This window comes from Labrus mixtus, chromosome 9, assembly GCF_963584025.1.
Source record: "Labrus mixtus chromosome 9, fLabMix1.1, whole genome shotgun sequence".
Taxonomy (NCBI): Eukaryota; Metazoa; Chordata; class Actinopteri; order Labriformes; family Labridae; genus Labrus; species Labrus mixtus.
The window spans coordinates 4,507,048-4,526,296 of NC_083620.1; the positions used below are offsets into that span (position 1 = coordinate 4,507,048).

Consider the following 19,249-nt stretch of genomic DNA (forward strand, 5'->3'; position numbering starts at 1 on the left):
CGCTGCATATTACTCATAAATTTAAACTTTTAATATTTGTAACATTATGAATAAACAAACAGGCTTTATGTTGAATAAAACTAATTAATTATTCCTTCGATACAAATGGGCACTGGCACACCTTTTTTTTTTTTAATTAAAAATATTAAAATAAATATAATTCATTTTTTCTTATTTGCACCAACAAATCCTGCTTTCAAAAACATGGTATTCATTCTGTTACAGAGATTTTTTCCCCCTAAATTACGCGTCTGATTTACAAGATCAAGCACCCGGTTTTCATGTAAGAATGTTTATTAAGCCTGAATGCCAGGAAAGTTCTTTCCACGGTGATGTTTATCAAGCTGTAGTTAACATGTTTAGCCACAAGATGGCAATACAGTATAAACAAACTTCTTCATGCGTTTAGATGCCCGGACGTTCCAGTGGACTTCTCGCTCAAACAGGTGTCGCTCTTTGCCTGCATTGCAATTTGCAACTGTCTTCAACTTTTCCTTATGCATGATGATTTGCAGAAATGTCATTGTGTTAAAGTTTGTTTCTGTGATTAGTTTTCTAATACAATGTTTGCGTTTGTAATAAAGAGAAACTTTCCAATGTGTCTTTAAACGTATTATGTAAAATAAATAGTAAGAAATACATGGAAATGGCACAAGATATTTTGAGAAATTGCAGAAAAAAATCGTCCATCTTTAGCTTCACGGCTTGCAGTATCAGTTGCATTATTTTGATATCAATGTGAAAAACCTTCAGATGTAACCACTTTCTCTGTTTCCTTTTGCATAATGTGTGTTTGCACCCTGTGATTCCTTCTCGGAGTGAGTCTGGGCGCTGGGTGGGAGGGGTGATGCTCCAGCTCCTGTCACACATGCTGTACAGCAACAACACTATTTGGAGAGTTACAAGTGCAGCTCAAACTGAGATTGCATGACCAATGAGCTCTCTCGCTCTCATGCGCACATACCCAGATTTCACTTGTCAGAGATCGTCGGGTTTTACGCGCGACTTTAAAGTTCAGCAGCTCAGAGGAATCGGTGACCAGAGTGGAAACGGTGCAAGATGGGAATGAACCTGAAAGGCATCTCGGGTGCTTAGTTTCCTTAGGACGCACAAGTGGCGCTCCGTGCCATTGCGCACAACTTCTTAAAGCGCATGCAAACTCAGCCGAATTACAGAGTGGACTTTGCTTGGCACGAGCCGAGATGGCTATACTTATCAGTTCTTTAGTAGTTCTTACAAAATTCCTACTTTATTTAAAGGTGACATACTGCATGGAGGTGGATTTCTGCATACCTATTCGTGTGGATCACCAGAAGCATGAGAAGCATCTGCACCGGCGCGCGGAGCAGATGAGTGACAGACAGATTGTGTTCAGGTTAAGCGCGTTCAAACAGGAATTTTACCTCCATCTCACGCCGGATTCTAGCTTCCTTGCACCGGGCAGCATTCTGCCTGAGAGCGGCTCCTCATCATTCAACACTTCTGCAGCAGCTGACCTGAGGGACTGCTTCTACTCCGGCGATATCAACGCAGATCCGGATTCTTACGCAGCGCTCAGCTTGTGTAAAGGTCTCCACGGTGGGTTTTCCTATAACGGCATGGAGTATTTCATTGGCCTGAGCCGGACTGAGGACAGAGCTGCCGCGTCTGGATTTGCAAACTCTTTCGACAGGACACATGTGATCCGCCGCCGGAGACGCGCTGCGCACTCCAGCGGCAACTTCACCAGCAGGTGCGGAGTTACACCTGACTCCAACTTCAACGTGTCCTTGGAGAAATACAAACACATGAGCGAGCTTGAGATTGATGGCTTAACTGAAACTGTGCTGAAAAGTTTGGGGAGGTCCAAGAGGTTTGCCTCCATCCCCAGGTTTGTGGAGGTGCTGGTGGTGGCAGATGAATCTATGGCCAAATTTCACGGGGATGACCTAAAGCATTACCTCCTGACCCTGATGTCAGTAGCAGCCCGCCTTTACAAGCACCCCAGCATTCTCAACTCAATAAACATAGTGGTGGTAGGCTTCATGGTGATAAATGAAGCTGACAAGGGACCAAAGGTTTCCAGTAATGCAGCTCTGACTCTGCGCAACTTCTGCTCCTGGCAGAAGAAGTTAAATAAACACAACGACAAGCACCCGGACTACTGGGACACTGCAATACTGTTCACCAGACAGGTAAGCAGGGGAGGAGAGACACCCAGCTGTGGTGTATCTTATTGGTGTTGCAAAGACAATGATAGAAACACATGCACAACCTGTACAGGGGCGGATTATGAGACATTCTGTGAATAGTTGTACAAAGCTCCCCATCCCTCTCTATGTAAAGCAACACAAATCCTATTTTTCTCTCCTAGTAGAACTTTGCAGGTAAATGTGAACTCTCAAACTATCAGATACACAAAAACGACCAAATTATGTAATTTCTAGACGTTCCTGTTTTGTTTTTGTTTGTTTTTTGTATATTGGAATTTTAAAGCCTTGATCGACTTTCCTATACCAGAAAAAAAAACTATTTCAAAAAAAGATTAATGTAACATTAATTGGGGGGTTTATTAACAAAATGGTGAAGCAACAATACAATACTGTATGGTTCTATAAGACACAAGACATCCAGCAAATACAATAAAAAATCAATTAAAAGAAAAAAACATTCGTTGCTGTAGAGTATATTACCCAAAGACCAACGCAAAATGAGGATGTTTAAAAGAAACCAGTAAGAGTAAAGCTAGACCTTGTAATATCCAACTGGAAAGATGCCCAAACCCCTCCCCTAAACAGCCTTACTTATGATGCAGGAAGAGCCCAGGAGAGAGGGAGAGCCGTCACTGTTAACTATCCATCAACAAGATGTGTTCAGACGATTTATTTAGTTTTATGAGAATTGGGTTTGCTTGTTTCTGTTTGCTTTCTCGTGTAACATCTGGGCACAACCGACCTTGGCTGGACCCAACAGAGAGGAGGAAAGACTGTAAGTAGAAAGGAAGGGAAGGATGCAGATTGCACGAGCAAAAGAGGAGAGAGTTTGATAAGTATATAGGGCTACCAGTCCTTTAATTCTTGTGCAAATACTTAAATGCAATTTGCACACAGGTCACATGCAGTTAGGCAGATATCTAGGTAGACAAGAGAAGAATCCATTTGGTCAGAACTAAATGACTTGGCGGATTCATTACAGACCTGTGACAGCTACAGGATTTCCATCTTTTTTTTCTGTTGAGGATGCTTAATTTTGGGAGGATATAATGAACATTTGAAAAAGTCAAACAAAATAATGCTTCCAAAACAAAAAGCCTTCCCCAGCTTCACAGATGTTTGTAGTCTGTATGCCTGTTCAGCAATCCCTCAATGAAATAGCAGGCTGGTGCAGCTTGTGAACTACGAAGCTTTGCAAGTCACCCTCATTCACTTTGGTAAGTCACTGGAAAAGAGCCACCTAGTCTTTTCTTTCCAGGAAACACCTCACCTCTTGTCTGATTAAACAGAGCTCAGTCACTACATGCCTATTTTTAATCATCTGAGAGGTTTATAAGACTCCAATTAGACTCCAGTTTTACTGTTCATTCATTCAAACTCGTGTAAACTGAGACTTTCTGGAGTCATGGCTGATAATCCAGTGTGGCTACTAGAACTTGGATCACTGAGGGATAAATCTTTCCCCATAATCATTAACTTTCCATGTCTCTTCTCTCCCCGATGCCCGCTCGCTGTCGCCTGCTTTCCATTAGATCCAGTTAAGCCATCCGATACGCATCATGTCTAATTCACTGCATAGCAACAACCACAAACATTTCAAGGTAAAAACCAACCGGCTGCCCAGACAAAATCCCGTATTTACACTGAGGATGATTATACGTAGGAAAGTCCAGGTTGGATGTTGTCGTCCTCGCAGGGCACAATAAGTGAAGCTGCTATGGTGGAAAAAACCTTGTAACAGGTTACGGAGAGCAAGTGTTTGGGAAGACACATGGCTGGCAGAGGGAGCTTCTGGCACCGCTGGGCCCTCATTGTGTGAAAAGGTTTGCAAGTTCACCGTCCACTATGTGTCCATATTTACATTGGACACTACAAAGGCACAGGAAAGTCATTTTGATCCAATTACATAAAACAAATTCCAGAAATAATAAAACACAGAATTAGTTTTAGGCACAGAAAAAGCTTTTCATCAAGCTTCAACAATATTCCTGTTAATCAATGAGTCTTTTCTGATAACAATTTACTGTTCCCGTAATAATAGATACTTCCAATAATAATGAATAGTTCCAGAAAGTCTCACAGCTCCCCCTGTCATGTAAACTAACAAAACCAAAAGTCACAAAGCTAGTAGATTGTGAGGCTTTTACTCATTTATTTTGTTGGTCTTTTGATGTTATTGATAGAGCAGCTGAAGAGTGACATGTGATGAAGAGAGAGAGAGGGGTGGACATGCATGAAAGGGCCGTGGCTGGGAACTAGACCTGGGGCTAAAGCGTTAAGGACTGTAGCCTCTGTATATGTATAGGACTGACCTGAACCTGCACCAAACAGTGTTGTTTTGAGCTAACTGCTAATACCAGCATGCAAACATCCTCAAAATTGAAAGGACATTGAATGTGCTTACTTTCTACTCTCCCTTTGTCATTGGACAGTCCTGCGTTAAGTGTAGCCTTAAAAAGTTATTGGAATGTTAATCAGGAGCGAGGAGGCGTTCTCAAGACGTACGACATGATGTAAGAAGAACGGCGTGGAATTGGCAGGAAAAGCAACAGAGTTTGACGATATAATGAGAATTTTTGCTTGCATACACTCTTGTACACTGGTCCCAGGATAAACGTCACCAACACCTCCTGCACGCTTGAGCTGGATTTTCCTGTATATATTTCCTCATGTGTTCTCACATAAGCTCACCCTGACTTCATGTGGCAAATTTAGAGAGCTGGCAGGAAACAATTTGGGTAAAGTCAGAGAAAAAGTGTGGCTGTTTGCGTGCAAAAAAAGTGGACCTCTTGATTTAGTAGTGAAAAAGTAAAAAGTCATCCATCAATCTAGAGCCGTCATTCACAGGTTTTTGTAAACGGAGTTAGAGATATAGCATTTTAAATAATACACAAAATAAATGCGTCCTAATGAAAGTGAGGAAACCCCTCCCCCCAATTATGCCCTTATGCCCTACTGATCAGTCACATATTCAACACATGGCCCCTAATGACTACGACAACCCAACAGTGGAGACAGATGGGCAGCAAGAGCCAACACATCACAAATGGAATTGAGCTTGTTTAGCGCTTTTCTAGTCTTCTGACTACTCAAACATGTCCCACCTACTGATTCACCCATTCACACACTGATGGCAGAAGCTGCTGTGTAAAGTGACCATCAGAAGTAACTAATCCCATTCATACACACTTAAAAGCCGCAGACAAAGCAGCAGGAGCAACATGGGGTTGCCCAAGGACACATGGGAGGCTGTGGCTGCAGGAGCTGGGGGTCGCCGCCCCCATGTAAAGAGGAGACTATAGCGGAGCCACCATGGTGTAACTTTACCCTGTGCTCTGTGCTGCAGGTGGTACTCATCTACCTCTCCCACTTAACACCAAGAGGAAGTGTGTGGTGGGCTTTCTCCTCTGACCCTCAGCTCCAACATATTTTAAGAGCAGTGCAGCAACAAGCAAACCAGAGTCCCATGTGCATTGCATTAGTGCTCTTTATGGCTTGTTCAGTTTGTAGCTCCCTGCATCCAACACACAAAACCTGTCTGGATCACAGCTTCAGCCCTATCAGATATTGTGAAGCTTCATTCAAATAGAAAGTTGTTTCAAAGATGACATCACTAATCTCATTGTTGTCTTCAGGATCTCTGTGGGGCCACGACCTGTGACACACTGGGGATGGCAGACGTTGGGACCATGTGTGACCCGAAGAGGAGCTGCTCTGTCATTGAAGACGATGGATTGCCCTCGGCTTTCACAACGGCCCATGAACTTGGTAAGAAAGTTATGCCAATGATTGTGAGATTTGAGGAGATGTTTTCTAATCAGCAGGGCTTGAATACCCCATGTTACCTGCTTTATATTCACGCTGGCACACGTGGCCTTGGGTGGAAATAGCTGAATATAATCTTAACTTGAAAAGTCAATCAAGTCCGGTTTGACTAATGAAAACCTGAATCATCAGTGTGGAAATGTTTGTGGTCAGGGGGCTCTGAAACTTTTCATTATGATCTCTATTTCTGTGATTCTCAGTTGTGATCCTGGAGCACTGCTGGTTGGCTATTAAATTACAGTCACCTGTTTGTCTGCAAATCAGTCCCTCATCAGATGGACACAATAAAAACCAGCAGGTCTCAGGGTCAAGGTTGAGGTCAATGCATGCTAGTTGTTCTTTGATCAGGCGCATTTGCCCTGAAAGGATGCAACCATTACAGCCCGTCTTCTGGCTGAAGCAATCTATTGAAGCTATTTCAAGATGTTCACTACTTATTAGTTAATTGAACCCTAAAATATGTAAAAGTAATGACCAAGTTCTAAACAATTCCCCTTTAAGTACTGGTATGATGGGCTGTGGTTTTTAGAAAACTCACTCCAACTCAAAACTTCCTCCAAAAACAACCAATGAAGACGTCTACCCATGAAAGGACAAAAGACATAAATGGTGAAAACAGGGTAACTTTAGTTTGTGATTATCTGTGACATGAGGCAGGACTCAAAATGTGTCCTTGGTTAGAAATCCTGTCTCACTAAAAAACCTAAATGATGCAGCATCTGCATCCTCAAAGAGTCCTCATAGCCTAGAGCAAAGTTTGAAGTGGCTAAGAATGACTAATTCCTCACCGCATTGTCTATCATCAGACGTTTTGTGGCCTCAAACTTGATTGTTTTCTATATTTACATGCAGGGATATGTCATTAGGAAACTATAAAAAGCTAATTTTAGAGCACACAAGGTTTGATGTGCTCCTAGATTGCATTTTTGCCAATTTGTTTCACCACCTTCCCTGACTCAGATTATTTTTCCTGCATGTAACCAAATCCTGCTCGCATGAGATTGCTCAATATAACTGTGGATACTGTTGTCCCTTGTCAACATATCCTGCATTCACAGAGAGATATATTGATCTGAGAGATAAGAAAAACAAAGGGTATCAGCTAATTTGAGCAAAAAACAACACGATCTTGATGTATTACCTGAGTGCATGTTGTAATCAGATGTCTTCACATCAAGACAGCCAGCATCTCCAGTTACCTGTAGGAAAGATATGATCTTAAGAGTCCTCATATCTTCAAGCTCAGTTTTAAATGGCTGAAAATGACTAATTCCTCACCACATGGGCTATCATCAGACGGTTACAGCTTGCTTGTGATCTAATCAACAGACATATAGAAATATCAGATACCTCATCTCCCCTTTCATGAAAGTCAGCACACACATTTTCAAAAATCCTGAACAACACTGAGATTCAGTATGATGTTATGGATGTTCTTTTTTCTCTCCTTAGAGCAGATTTAAATTACCCCTTTAAAAAAAAAGAAGCTGAAGCTGAACAAGGGGAAGCCTTCCCTGTCAGCTTTTTGTATGAAATTGAATGTGCCGAGATATACTACATATAGCCCGACACACTCCTAAATCTCTTAATAACGGCAACTCTGATTTTCTGTCAGATTTTTCAATCGTCAGTGGTTGAGACGTCTCTGAAAGAAACAAGGCTAATGCCTGAGACCAGATGAAAAAGTAACTCATGAGGCCTCAAGAGAGGGATTGGTTTACACCGTCCACATATATGTTAAGTAATGACACAATTTCCCCTTTAAACGGTCCTATTTTATGACTGAAAATTCTGAAACTGATTTTTTTTCTTTTGGAAAGCACTTCATGTTCGTATTTAGGGACTGAAATGATTTCCCTGGGAACTAAATTCTCCTGTCAGGCCTGGTTTAGAACATGGACGTATGCCACGCTGAATATTCCCATGTTCGAGCACATTCCTGTCTGCTATGACATCAGCCTTAAATCAGGCCAAGTGTAGCTCGCTTTGCCTTATACATACATGTTTGGAATGATGTCTGGCAAAAGGTAATTACTGTAGACACTTAACTTTATCTTCCCAGGGATTTTAACGACAGCTTGTTGAGTTTTAAACCGTGCTGTGATTGAAAAAGAAGTACCTTCTCTAAAAGATAGGTTTCTTTTAGAGTTGCATCAATGCGGGTACATATGGGGCGGCTGTGGCTCAGTTGGTAGTCGGTCGTTTCTCAACCGGAAGGTCGGGGTTTGATCCCCATCTCCTGTAGCCACATGTCTGATGTGTCCTTGGGCAAGACACTTAACCACGAGTTGTTCCTTGTTTTGGGCGTATAAATGTGTATGAATGGGATAGCTAATACTGATGGACACTTTACAAAGCAGCCTCTACAGTGTGTGAAAGTCTAGAAAAGCTCTATACAAGCTCAAGTCCATTTACCATTTACAATTTGTGAAACTCAAGGGCTGATAAAAATGTTTAAAATAACAGTTTAGCAGATTTCATTTGAGATGTTTTTTCATTAATTTGTTGTAATTCTTGCTTGTTTTTCAAATGAGCTATGTGTTAAAAGCCCTTCCTCTTAAAATGTCACCTGAACATGTCGTACAAATTGCTTGTCCCTGATCGTTCTCAGAGACTTTATAAAAGACTCCTACATAGCCGACGTCCTGTATCATTTTAGAAAACAAATTTAGAGTTTGTCCAAACAGTTGACTTTATCTGCCAATAAAAATTATCTCAAAATCAGTAGTTAGGGTTACTAGCCTGTAACAACAGACACACATTGGCTACTGGCATGCATACCACTTAATTTGCTGATGAGCCAATGTTTGTCAAGAGGCCTGATACAGATGTTTAACCGATGCGTCCCTCATTTTTGGACCCAAATGTTTTTACTGTTTACAATTTTAATTAGAAATGTTTGATTCTGACATGTAGATCATCTTCTTTTGTTTGTTTTTGATTGAAGCTTGTTTTGAGTTATAATTATCCTCCATTAGTTTATGGATTCCTTAACTTCCTTTGTTCGCTCTCTCTTTTATCCGGGTCTTACTTTTACTGTTACTCTTCTCTTTACAAAGCCGTGACCTTCTGTCTCTCTCTCCCTCCCTCAGGCCACGTCTTCAACATGCCCCACGACAACGTGAAGGCTTGCGAGGAGGTCTTCGGGAAACTGAAGGACAACCACATGATGTCTCCCACTCTGATTCAGATCGACAGGAGCCGGCCCTGGTCGGTGTGCAGCGCAGCCATCATTACCGAGTTCCTGGACAGAGGTCATGGTTAGTAAACACGTCCTGTATGGAGTCCATGGATTCAGACGTAGCTCTAATTCTATCCAGACTTCATGCCTCTCAGCTGGTTGTAATCTGATTGCATCCATGAAAAGAAAAAAAGAGAGAGAGACCTTGGCACTGTTTGGTTATGGTTAAAAATGTCTGCTCCGTTTGAACATGGAAGAGGTCAAACATTCCATATTTATACTTTATTGTGTTTAACAAACAAAGTCATTTTTCTGGACCTCTCTTTTCTTATTGTTTTTTTAAATTGTCACGTCAAACACAACCCTAAGAAATATTAACTTCAAGTTGTAGGGCTTCAAGGCGCCTGCTGGCCCACTATAATCACAATGGCTGATTAACATGTGGCTGCCAAAGCTAAAGGCAAAGGAGGTGAACATTCATGGCCATGATGTATAATGGCTCGCACTGGTTTGTTCTGATTGGTCCTGCTCAGAACAATTGAATAGTTCACTTTTTATAACTAAGAAAAGCAATACTAACTGAACATAAACATTGTAAAAAGACAAAAAGGGGAAGAATAAACCTAAGTTCAGTAATCTGAAGCTGAATGTTTCCAAGAGGGTTTTTTTTATAAGGAAACTGCAGAGCTTCTCCCTGTGTTCTTTGTCAAGCAGCAGCTTCCATTTTTAAAAGCCCCTGTGAAAATGATTGCAGATTTAAGTTTCCTAAGTTTAAAAAAGGCTATTAGAGCGGGCAAATAGCAACAGAAATGTCAAGTTAAGTTGGCTTAAGTTACTGTAAGTTAAGTCAGTGTTTCCAATATGGTAGCCGCTATAGTTGGGCTTCATATTGCCTCTTTAGGAACCAATGGGTGACATCACTGAGACTACCTCCACGTTTTCTAAAGACTGTGGTTTGTTTCTGTAGGAGACTGTCTGCTGGATCAGCCTCAGAGGCAGCTATCCCTCTCAGACAACCTGCCTGGTTCTAGCTACAGTCTGCACCGCCAGTGTGAGCTCGCCTTCGGACTGGGGTCCAAGCCCTGCCCGTACATGCAGCCCTGCTCCAAGCTGTGGTGCACCGGGAAAGCTCGCGGTCAGCTGGTCTGCCAGACACGACACTTCCCCTGGGCGGATGGCACCAACTGCGGAAACGGAAAAGTCTGCTACCGAGGAGCCTGCTCAGACAAGAACAGCACCATGCACATCCAGGTGAGGGAGTGTGGAAAGAGTTCACCATCCTTTCCAGCTTGGTTTATTTTTTTAATACAAATTTGTTTACCAAAGTGCATTTTTTTTCTTTGATTCAAGGTGGATGGCCGCTGGGGGAAGTGGGGTGCATTTGGAGACTGCTCCCGGAGTTGTGGTGGAGGAGTTCAACTGGCCAAGAGGGAGTGTAACAACCCTGTACCTGAGAATGGAGGCAAATACTGCTACGGCCTTCGAATCAAATACCGCTCCTGTAACCTCAACCCTTGTGCTGACACAGGTATGGTACTCTTTATCTCAGTATATACAAACATAAAAGGCCTGTGGGTGATAATTGTCATTGCTCACCTTTACCCCTAGGAGGCTATTGTCCAATTAGACCTCAACATCTGTTACTGGGTACAGCACACCTGGTTTGTCAGAGTGTTAAAACATGGGGCTCTACTAAGAGCGAGTTCTAATATTTATGAAGTTTGTAGGGTTTGTATAGTTACTTAGAAAGATTAAACATGTCTCTATCTCACCTATTAGGGTGCAACTGTTAGATGGATTACAAAAACTCTACCTACAGTCTTTGCTGAACCAAGTATTACATCCAAGGCCAAAAGTTTGAGTCGCTTTTATTTCAGTTAACATATATCTGCACGTGTAGAACCTGTAGGCAAGGGCCAAGATTTTCATGTTGGGTGTCTGTTGCACATGAGCTGATAAAAAATAAAAGGCCTGACATGCACATTGGCAATAACCAAAGCTTTAATCACAAATCACATTCTGGTCAACAGTGTTGGATTAGTTGTCAAACCGATTTCTTTTTTCATTTCCAGGTAAGAGTTACCGTGAGGAGCAGTGTGAGGCGTTCAATGGCCTGAACCTGAACACCAACAGACTGGGATCCTCTGTGGTTTGGGTTCCCAAATATTCAGGCATCTCTCCCAAAGACAAATGTAAGCTCATCTGCCGCGCCAACGGGACTGGATACTTCTATGTCCTCGCTCCAAAGGTATTTAGCTGATTTATTCTTTTTTTTCTTCACACTGTTGAACACTGTTGCAACTGTTTGAATCAATGGTCCACTTTGCTTCATTTCTAAATGAAATTCATTAGAGAAGCGATTGGGAACACTGTGTTATTAGAGAAACTCTGATGAGTTCTGAAAAGTTCTAGGCAAATGACATATTGACTGCTCCAACCTTACCAGCAAAACGTAATTACCCAACCATCTGGAGGCTGATTTGAGGGCCGATAATTGCTAGCTTTAGTGCAAATGTGGTTGCAGCCTATAGGGTGTATATGGAGCAGTGCTGTCAGCTTTCATTACTCTGCTGTGAATACAAAACCAAAGTACTGCCACACTTAGATCTGTCTAGAAAGCTTAGGCATACCAATTGGGAACTGTGTTATTATTCTGAGCTTAATGGGTATCAAGTCTTATACTCGCTAATGCAACGTGAACTTGTTGTCATTGAACACCTCATCATGAGTTCAAACCTCATGGGAGGTGTGGTTTAAACCTGTAGGTAGAAATATGAAGCAGACCTGTGTTTGAAAAGGGTTTCTGAATTTGGAGTCTAACCTGGTATAGTTTGACCCTTAGATGTGATGTGTCATTCAGTAAAAAGGACATTTGTTGTTGGCACTAGAGAAAGCGGCTGCTGCTGCAGGATTGATGGAGTGGAGAGACAGGGAAACATGCAGGGAAAGCATCCCTTCACAGCTGTGGCTTGTCAGCAACTATTTATGCAAAGAGAGAGGAAACAATCTTGTAAGAGCAACGCAAGCCAACATCTCGTTTACACTGAAGGACACTGTACACTCCCTGTGGTGCAGCTTTGACTCTCTGTTTATGTAGCTCTTTGGCTTCTTGTGTTTGTTTAGTCAGAAGAATGAAGTTTGTAAATTGGTGGAACATATATGGGCCAAAAGTTTCTGTCTTGTGCTTTGCTTCTCCCTGTTTTTCCTGCTTACATAACAATTGGCATGATGTCATGTGTCTGACTCTGCAGGTTGTGGACGGGACGCCCTGCTCTCCTGACACCTCGGCCGTATGTGTTCAAGGAAAATGCATCAAGGCTGGCTGCGATGGCAAGCTCGACTCTAATAGGAAGTTTGATAAGTGCGGTGTGTGTGGCGGGGACAACCAGGGCTGCAAGAAGGTCTCAGGACTGTTCACCAAACCAATGTAAGTACTGTGACACTTGTTAGTACAACTCAAGTGCCAGGAGAAATGAAGGTTAAAGAAGTTATTTACAGTTAGTATGTCTCTGAAGGGCTTCCTGGGTCAGAATTTCTAAATCAATTTCATGTTTTGCTTCAAAGCCCAAGGCAGTGCCAGGACAATAACTTTGCATCTGCGGTCATCGATCCCTTCACCATCCCTTTACAGCCCTGAAAATTTGGTGCACTTTTCCGACTCTTGCTTTTTGTCATCATGATCACCTTCATTGTTTGTCAGAATCCAGTCTAAACAGACTTTGCTAATAGCACTGAACAACTCACTTTAGCTAAGCAAGCGTTTAGGGCAACTGAATGGGAAGTGTTAGTGCTGCTACATTTCTGTGAGCGGTTATGTTCAAGCATTGACAAACTTGACAGTAGCATCAGCTTTTTATTGTCTTCTGATATGTTGTAAAGGAGGGGGTCTGTGTATTTGATTGAATTGAAAAATTTCATTATATATTGAAATAGCAATCAAATAGCAAATCAATGGATTTTTGACAAACTGTGTAAATCTCTTGGCAAACTACTGAAAACATTGCAGTGAGCTATGTACAACATGTTGAAGACCCTGATGTAGAAATGTTGCATCCTGTATGTTGCTGGTTTGATTCCAGCAGGTGATCTGTTTTCCTCTTCATAGCCATCTCCTTTCTCCTATCAACCTCTATCCTGTCTAAAAAGGCGATCAATCTTAATACATGTCATGCACTTCAAGTGTACATTTCTATCAATCTTGCTGGAATTTGTATTGCCCTTCCAACATCATTAATGCTGTATATGTCCTCACTTCCCTTTCAGTCATGGCTACAACTTTGTGGTGATGCTTCCAGTCGGAGCTTCCAATGTTGATATCCGTCAACGCGGCTACAGAGGAATGGTCAGTGATGAAAACTACCTGGCAGTGAAGAATCGACATGGCAAGTACCTACTCAACGGTAACTACGTGGTGTCAGCCGTGGAGCGCGACCTGCTGGTTAAGGGAAGCTTGCTGCGCTACAGCGGCACCTCCAGCTCTGTGGAGATTCTTCAGGCCACCAGACCCCTGCAGGAGCCTCTGACTGTGGAGGTGCTCTCTGTGGGGAAGATGACTCCTCCCAGGGTGCGTTACTCCTTCTACATCGCCAAGGAGAGCAAAGAGGAGAAGACTCTGCAGAAAGAGGAGCGGAGTCACGCGGCACAGAACAGCGTCTTATCAGACAGTAACAGGGTCGAAGCGAAGAAGCAGATGATGGGTAAGAGGCCGGTCAGCCACTGGGTGACAGCGGGCTGGGATTCATGCTCTGTGTCGTGTGGGACCGGTCTGCAGAAGAGGCTGGTGCAGTGCCAGAGCATGGAGGGGCGTCCTGCAGCAGACTGTGACAACACTGACAGGCCTGCAGCAGTGAGAGCATGTGGGGATCCCTGCCCCATGTGGGATGTGGGGGCCTGGTCACACTGCTCCAAGTCCTGTGGAAGGGGCTTTAAAAGGCGGCCGGTGCGCTGCATGACTGAGAATGGCCTGAATCTACCTAGAGACCATTGTGCTGGAAGGAGGAAGCCTCAGGAACTGGACCTCTGTAACCTGAGGCCATGTTAGAGCTGGTAAGACGCAGCCTGAGGACTTCTTTTGTCAGTCAAATCGATGTATTGACATGAACCTTAAGCTCTAATCAGCATGATAAGGATTTCAAGGCTGCGTTGAGTAGAAATAGTCTCAAAAGCAGCCTTACTGCTCCTGACGGGGCGTCTGCTGCGATAAAGAAAGAAAGAAGAGGAGACAGAGAGGGTCTTCTTCCGATGTTAGAAGAGACAGGCATCATTCAAGATGTGAGAAAAGAAGACAGAAACTGTCGGTCCCTCTGCAGCAGGTTTTTAACTGTGTACCTCTACCAGGAGAGATGACACGGGGCCTGAGTATACAGAGAGTGAAAGAGGAGAAAGGGGCAGAGACACAGACTGCACAGAAACATAACGTGTTGGTGTAGTTACATGCATGGGATCAGAGGAACCAACAAAGACACATACAAGTCCTGAACAAACAGGTTAAGTTTTGCAGAACTCTGCAGAAACACTGTGCAGTTATCTCACCAGTGAAATTAAATTTGTCTTATTTCACTATATCAAAATGTGAAACACAGTACTGTATTATTTCTACAGGTTCAAGCCGTTTCTTCACCTTTTTTTCTTTTCTTTCCATACTTTGTATACATTGCAATGGCTGTTGCCAGATGTAGAAAACAAAGCCAGCTGCTGGTCTGAGTATTTCATCTTGACAAATAGCTTTACAAGCTTCTCTACCTGCAGCTGCAATACATGCTATGCATACGATCTTGACGAATTTCACCAGTATCAAAGAATTCTTACTATTACCCCAGACCAAAAAGGTCTTTTTTATGGGAGGAAAATAAATGTAGTTAGAGGTAAGATGTGAGAATACTCTGTAGTGAATGTACTTAAAGAGCCCATATTATGCCCTTTTTGGGGTTCGTATATTTAATCTATGTACCTACTTTTGTACGTTCACAATAGATAAAGTTCTAAAAAAGTGTCTGTTTTCATGTACTGCTCCTCCTTGCTCCCTCTACGCTCTGAGTCCGTCAGCTACGCTCTGCTGAGCCCACACTGTTAGACCCCACGTGGGCCAAGTCTGCTCTGATTGGTCTGCCGATCCGCTCTGTCGTTATTGGTCAGTTGCTCAGCACGTGTCTCGGAAATTTCAACATGAGCTGCAGGGCTTGCCACAACGAGCCAATGGGCTTAGATCAGTGATATCACACTGACAAATTTTTATCGAGGGGGGGCTAGAACTGAGCGTTACATGCGGCTAATGCTACAGCTAACAGGAGGACGTAGGAGAAGCCGTGTTTTTGAATTTTTGCACATAGATGTGCCTAAACATGCACAGGACACTTGGAAAACACACTAAAGAGCATATAAAACCAGAAAAAGCATAATATGGGACCTTTAAGACTTTTTCCAGTGCAATCATAATGCATGCATGTCTGTTCTGTGAAAACCAAACTGAGCATATATAGCTTTTTGTTCCATGTTGCCAAAGAGTTATTACTTTCAAAGAAGCCTCGGTGCTACGGTAACAGGCTGTATCCTGGCTTGCCTACAGTACCTTAAAGTGTTACTGAAATTTTAATACGTTTTTTTCTTTTTACTGCCATTTCACTTGCACTGTGTGCGTCAATGGTCTTAAAAGTTGTCTTTGCTTATCAAAACTTATCTCCTCGAAGCCCAAGAGATGGCTGTTAAGATGGGGAAAATCAACTAACCAACCCATTTGGTCATTCAGATAATGAACTTATTGCTTGTGTTTTTAATGAACATGTATACGAGTTTAACTTCACTTGTTCCATATTCTCGAAATTAGCTGCTTTTGTCCCTCTTTTGTAACGGACTAAATGTTCAAACAGATGGATTTGGATTGTTGTCAGGAAACACAAGGGACCTGAAGACATAATTCTGGGCTCAAGGAACTATTATTTTGGGACATTTAAAAGATCCACTGTTTTGTAGTCTGAGCAATCATGAAGAATTTGTTGTCTGTTAAAAAAGGAGAATTTTCAAAACACTCCAAAAGCATCAATGGCTTTCCTTCAAACTATGTGCTTTTTCAGCAGGTTAACAGTACCTGATTAGCAATAATAATGATAATAATCCTTTTCAGATGTTGGTTCATAAGTGTTCATCAAAGCTCCATGAACACAAGAAGTGAGTGTTCATAAGGGAGTGCTCAAATGACAATTTAACATCATATTCTGCTTTGGGTAAAATGCATGTTTGATTGTAGTATTTTCTCATCCTGCACATGGTTCTGTATTTCTGCTGCTCAGCTGCTTCATGACCTGAAGTTGTGTATTCTTGAAGTGAGGTTGTATGTTTTACACCTCAATAGTATGTGTATTAGCCACAGGAGATGTCAGGTCAGTTAGACCCCTTTATTTAGAAACTGGTCAGAGTGCCTGCTCAGAAGCTAGGCTATATAGCACTGCAGATGGAGACAATGGTATACCATCTAATTTAGTTTGGAGGTCTATAGCCCCCATACCGTACACAGGGCTTGCACATTAACCACTAGGCTGCCGGGGCCTCATGTAGGGTTTGTTAATATAGCTCAGTCGGGTTGTGTCATTGCGCAATAAAATAAATTACTCTGAAGACACATTTCCATTATGCTTTACTGGTTTTCCAATTTTATTAGAACATTTTGAAGGTCAGTACAATTCAGCATTCAGTACAGCAGGGAGCTCTGGATGTTGAGTGATGCCGACTGCAGGCCCGTGTGAGCCACTGGTATCCTCTGATTCAGATAAGGTCCTGAAGTTTTTTTCCAACTCATAGCTCTCTGGGTCCATGCACATGGGCTCACAGTTTACACACCTGCACCATCAGGAAATCTCCAGTTCCACCCCTCTCTTGTAGGGACCTGTTGAATCACCATATAGACATTTTTTTCCTCTGTGCACTCTGGTCCATATAAGTATCCTCTTAAGCAAACTTTTGAATCGTCATTATTTATTAAGGTTTGGGTTTTTACTTCAAATTGGCTAAATTAACAAGGTAACATTGGCCCTGTCTGCAGCAATACATAGCCTAGCTTAGGCTAGCTTAGCTAATGAAGCCGAGCTCACCGGCTTCCTGTGGCTAATACACTTGACAAGTACCTGATACAAACCCACTGACAAAATCTGAAGTATCCCTTTAAATGAAAACACAATGCAGGTTCAATTTTTTGGGAAACTCCAAGATCATGTCAGTCTATTGGTGCGCTGCTCCTGCATTTGGTCATTGTTTTAGTGTTACGCCTAATGTTTTCACTGGCACACATTATGATATTAAGTAAGAATCCACCCTAAAACACAGTCAGTTACCAAACACATATTAATAATTTTTTTCTTTCCTGGCTTCCAATTGTGATGATGGAACAGGGTTTGTTTTCTTTGGATGACTGTTACTGCATTTCCAGCACAGCTGAAAATATGTGAAGTTAAGTAGAAAATGTATCAGCAGTCCTAAAAAGATTTGGTAAGAATCCAGTTTTGTTGTCACACCCCAAGTTTCTAAAGTGTGAAGGCGCCTGTCTGGACTCAGTATTTTATAAATTTGCCATTTTCAACAATAGAGCATGCAGAAATGTATTAAAGAGAAGGCTTTCAACATCTTTGAGATTAAAAGTAAACACTACCAACGTCAAAGTTAATCAATAAACAGCTGGAATGGATGAGACATCATAGGAGATAGACTCTCCCTTTAAACTGGGTTGATGCTTGATGGTATTGCCGCATTGGCAAAACTGTTGTGTTGTGTCAGAGTGAACCTAATTGGTGCCTAGATTTAATTAAACTGCAACACTTTAACACGTTTACCAACAAGTGTTGAAGGTTGTGAAATGGTTGCAGTTTCGTTAGTGTAGCATGCAGACCTGTATTATGTCTTACTGCCAGCAGGGGGGGGACTCTATTGGTTGCATACATAAGTTTGATTGGATGAAGGTTTATGAGACAAGGAGCCAACTTCTTTCTTGATTTATTGGCTTAGTAAATATTTCCAAATGCGTTGGTCTGAATCTCTAGTTAAGAGTCTTCTTCAAATTAACATGATGAAGCGCCAAATACATGACAAAGCAGGGAATGCTTTAGGAAGTGGTTACCTGTGATTATATAAAGTTATGGCCAACCAGGATTAATAGCTTGATTTTTGACTAAGATTTTTTAAGACTAAGATTGTTGGTGATGGCAAAAGACCAATCTGAAGGCTATAACAAAGAACTCGGGGGGGGGGGGAAAGGAACCCCCTGGTGGCTGTGCTGCATGTTGGTGCTGTGGTTAGTCACCTCACAGTAAGAAGGGGTTCCGTTATGAGTGGGACAGGAACCTTTCTGTGTGGAGTTTGCATGTTCTCCCCATGCATTTGTCCCACCCGGGTTCTCCAGCTTCCTCCCACAGTCCAAAAACACGCTCGTTAGGCTAATAGGGACTCGTAATTGCCCAAAGTTGTGGATGTGAGTGTGACTGGTTGCTTGTCTGTATATGTCTGCTCTGTGATTGACTGGGGACCAGTCCAGGTTGTACCAGTGCCAAATGACCGCTGGGATCGGCTCCAGCCCCTCGCAACCCTGAACAGGATAAGTGGCTTACATAACAGATGGATAATGGTGGCAATATTCATTTCTTCATCGGCTATAGCTTAGGCACCAAAACTATGTGAATTACTTTTTCTTTCACATGGGACAAGAACAGCTGGTTGTTAAATAATGTCAAGACGTGTGCATGTGTGAGTTTTGCTCATCTAGTTTTACCCTGTCTTTAGAGCACAAGTATCTTGTGTTTTTTACAATGTAGCCTCACCATTAAAACTGAGTGACACTGCTAACACTTCCTTCAATTTATTTTTATTTTCATATTTTTGTCTCAATTTCCAGTTGGTTTTGGTTCAGTGGGTCCAATCATACCATCTAAAAGATGGTGCTGTACAGTTTGTTTTTTGTCTTTCTTTTAAATCGTGTACAGTTTTTTTTATATTATTGTTTTTTGTATTTGTATACTATGTATACATTTATCTAGTTGTATCAAAATAAATATAAGTATAAAAAAAGTGC

At 42.1% G+C, this 19,249-nt stretch overlaps 1 protein-coding gene across 1 annotated transcript; it reads left to right on the forward strand.

Annotated features, from left to right (window-relative positions):
- The first annotated feature begins 719 nt into the window (after positions 1-719).
- Positions 720-18,426, forward strand: LOC132980102 (A disintegrin and metalloproteinase with thrombospondin motifs 15). The gene is made up of 8 exons (XM_061046029.1): positions 720-2,174; positions 5,828-5,960; positions 9,110-9,277; positions 10,166-10,449; positions 10,549-10,726; positions 11,271-11,446; positions 12,450-12,625; positions 13,462-18,426. The coding sequence occupies exons 1-8, from the start codon at positions 1,203-1,205 to the stop codon at positions 14,237-14,239; spliced, it is 2,865 nt and encodes a 954-aa protein (XP_060902012.1). The 5' UTR covers positions 720-1,202; the 3' UTR covers positions 14,240-18,426.
- The last annotated feature ends 823 nt before the right edge of the window (positions 18,427-19,249 follow it).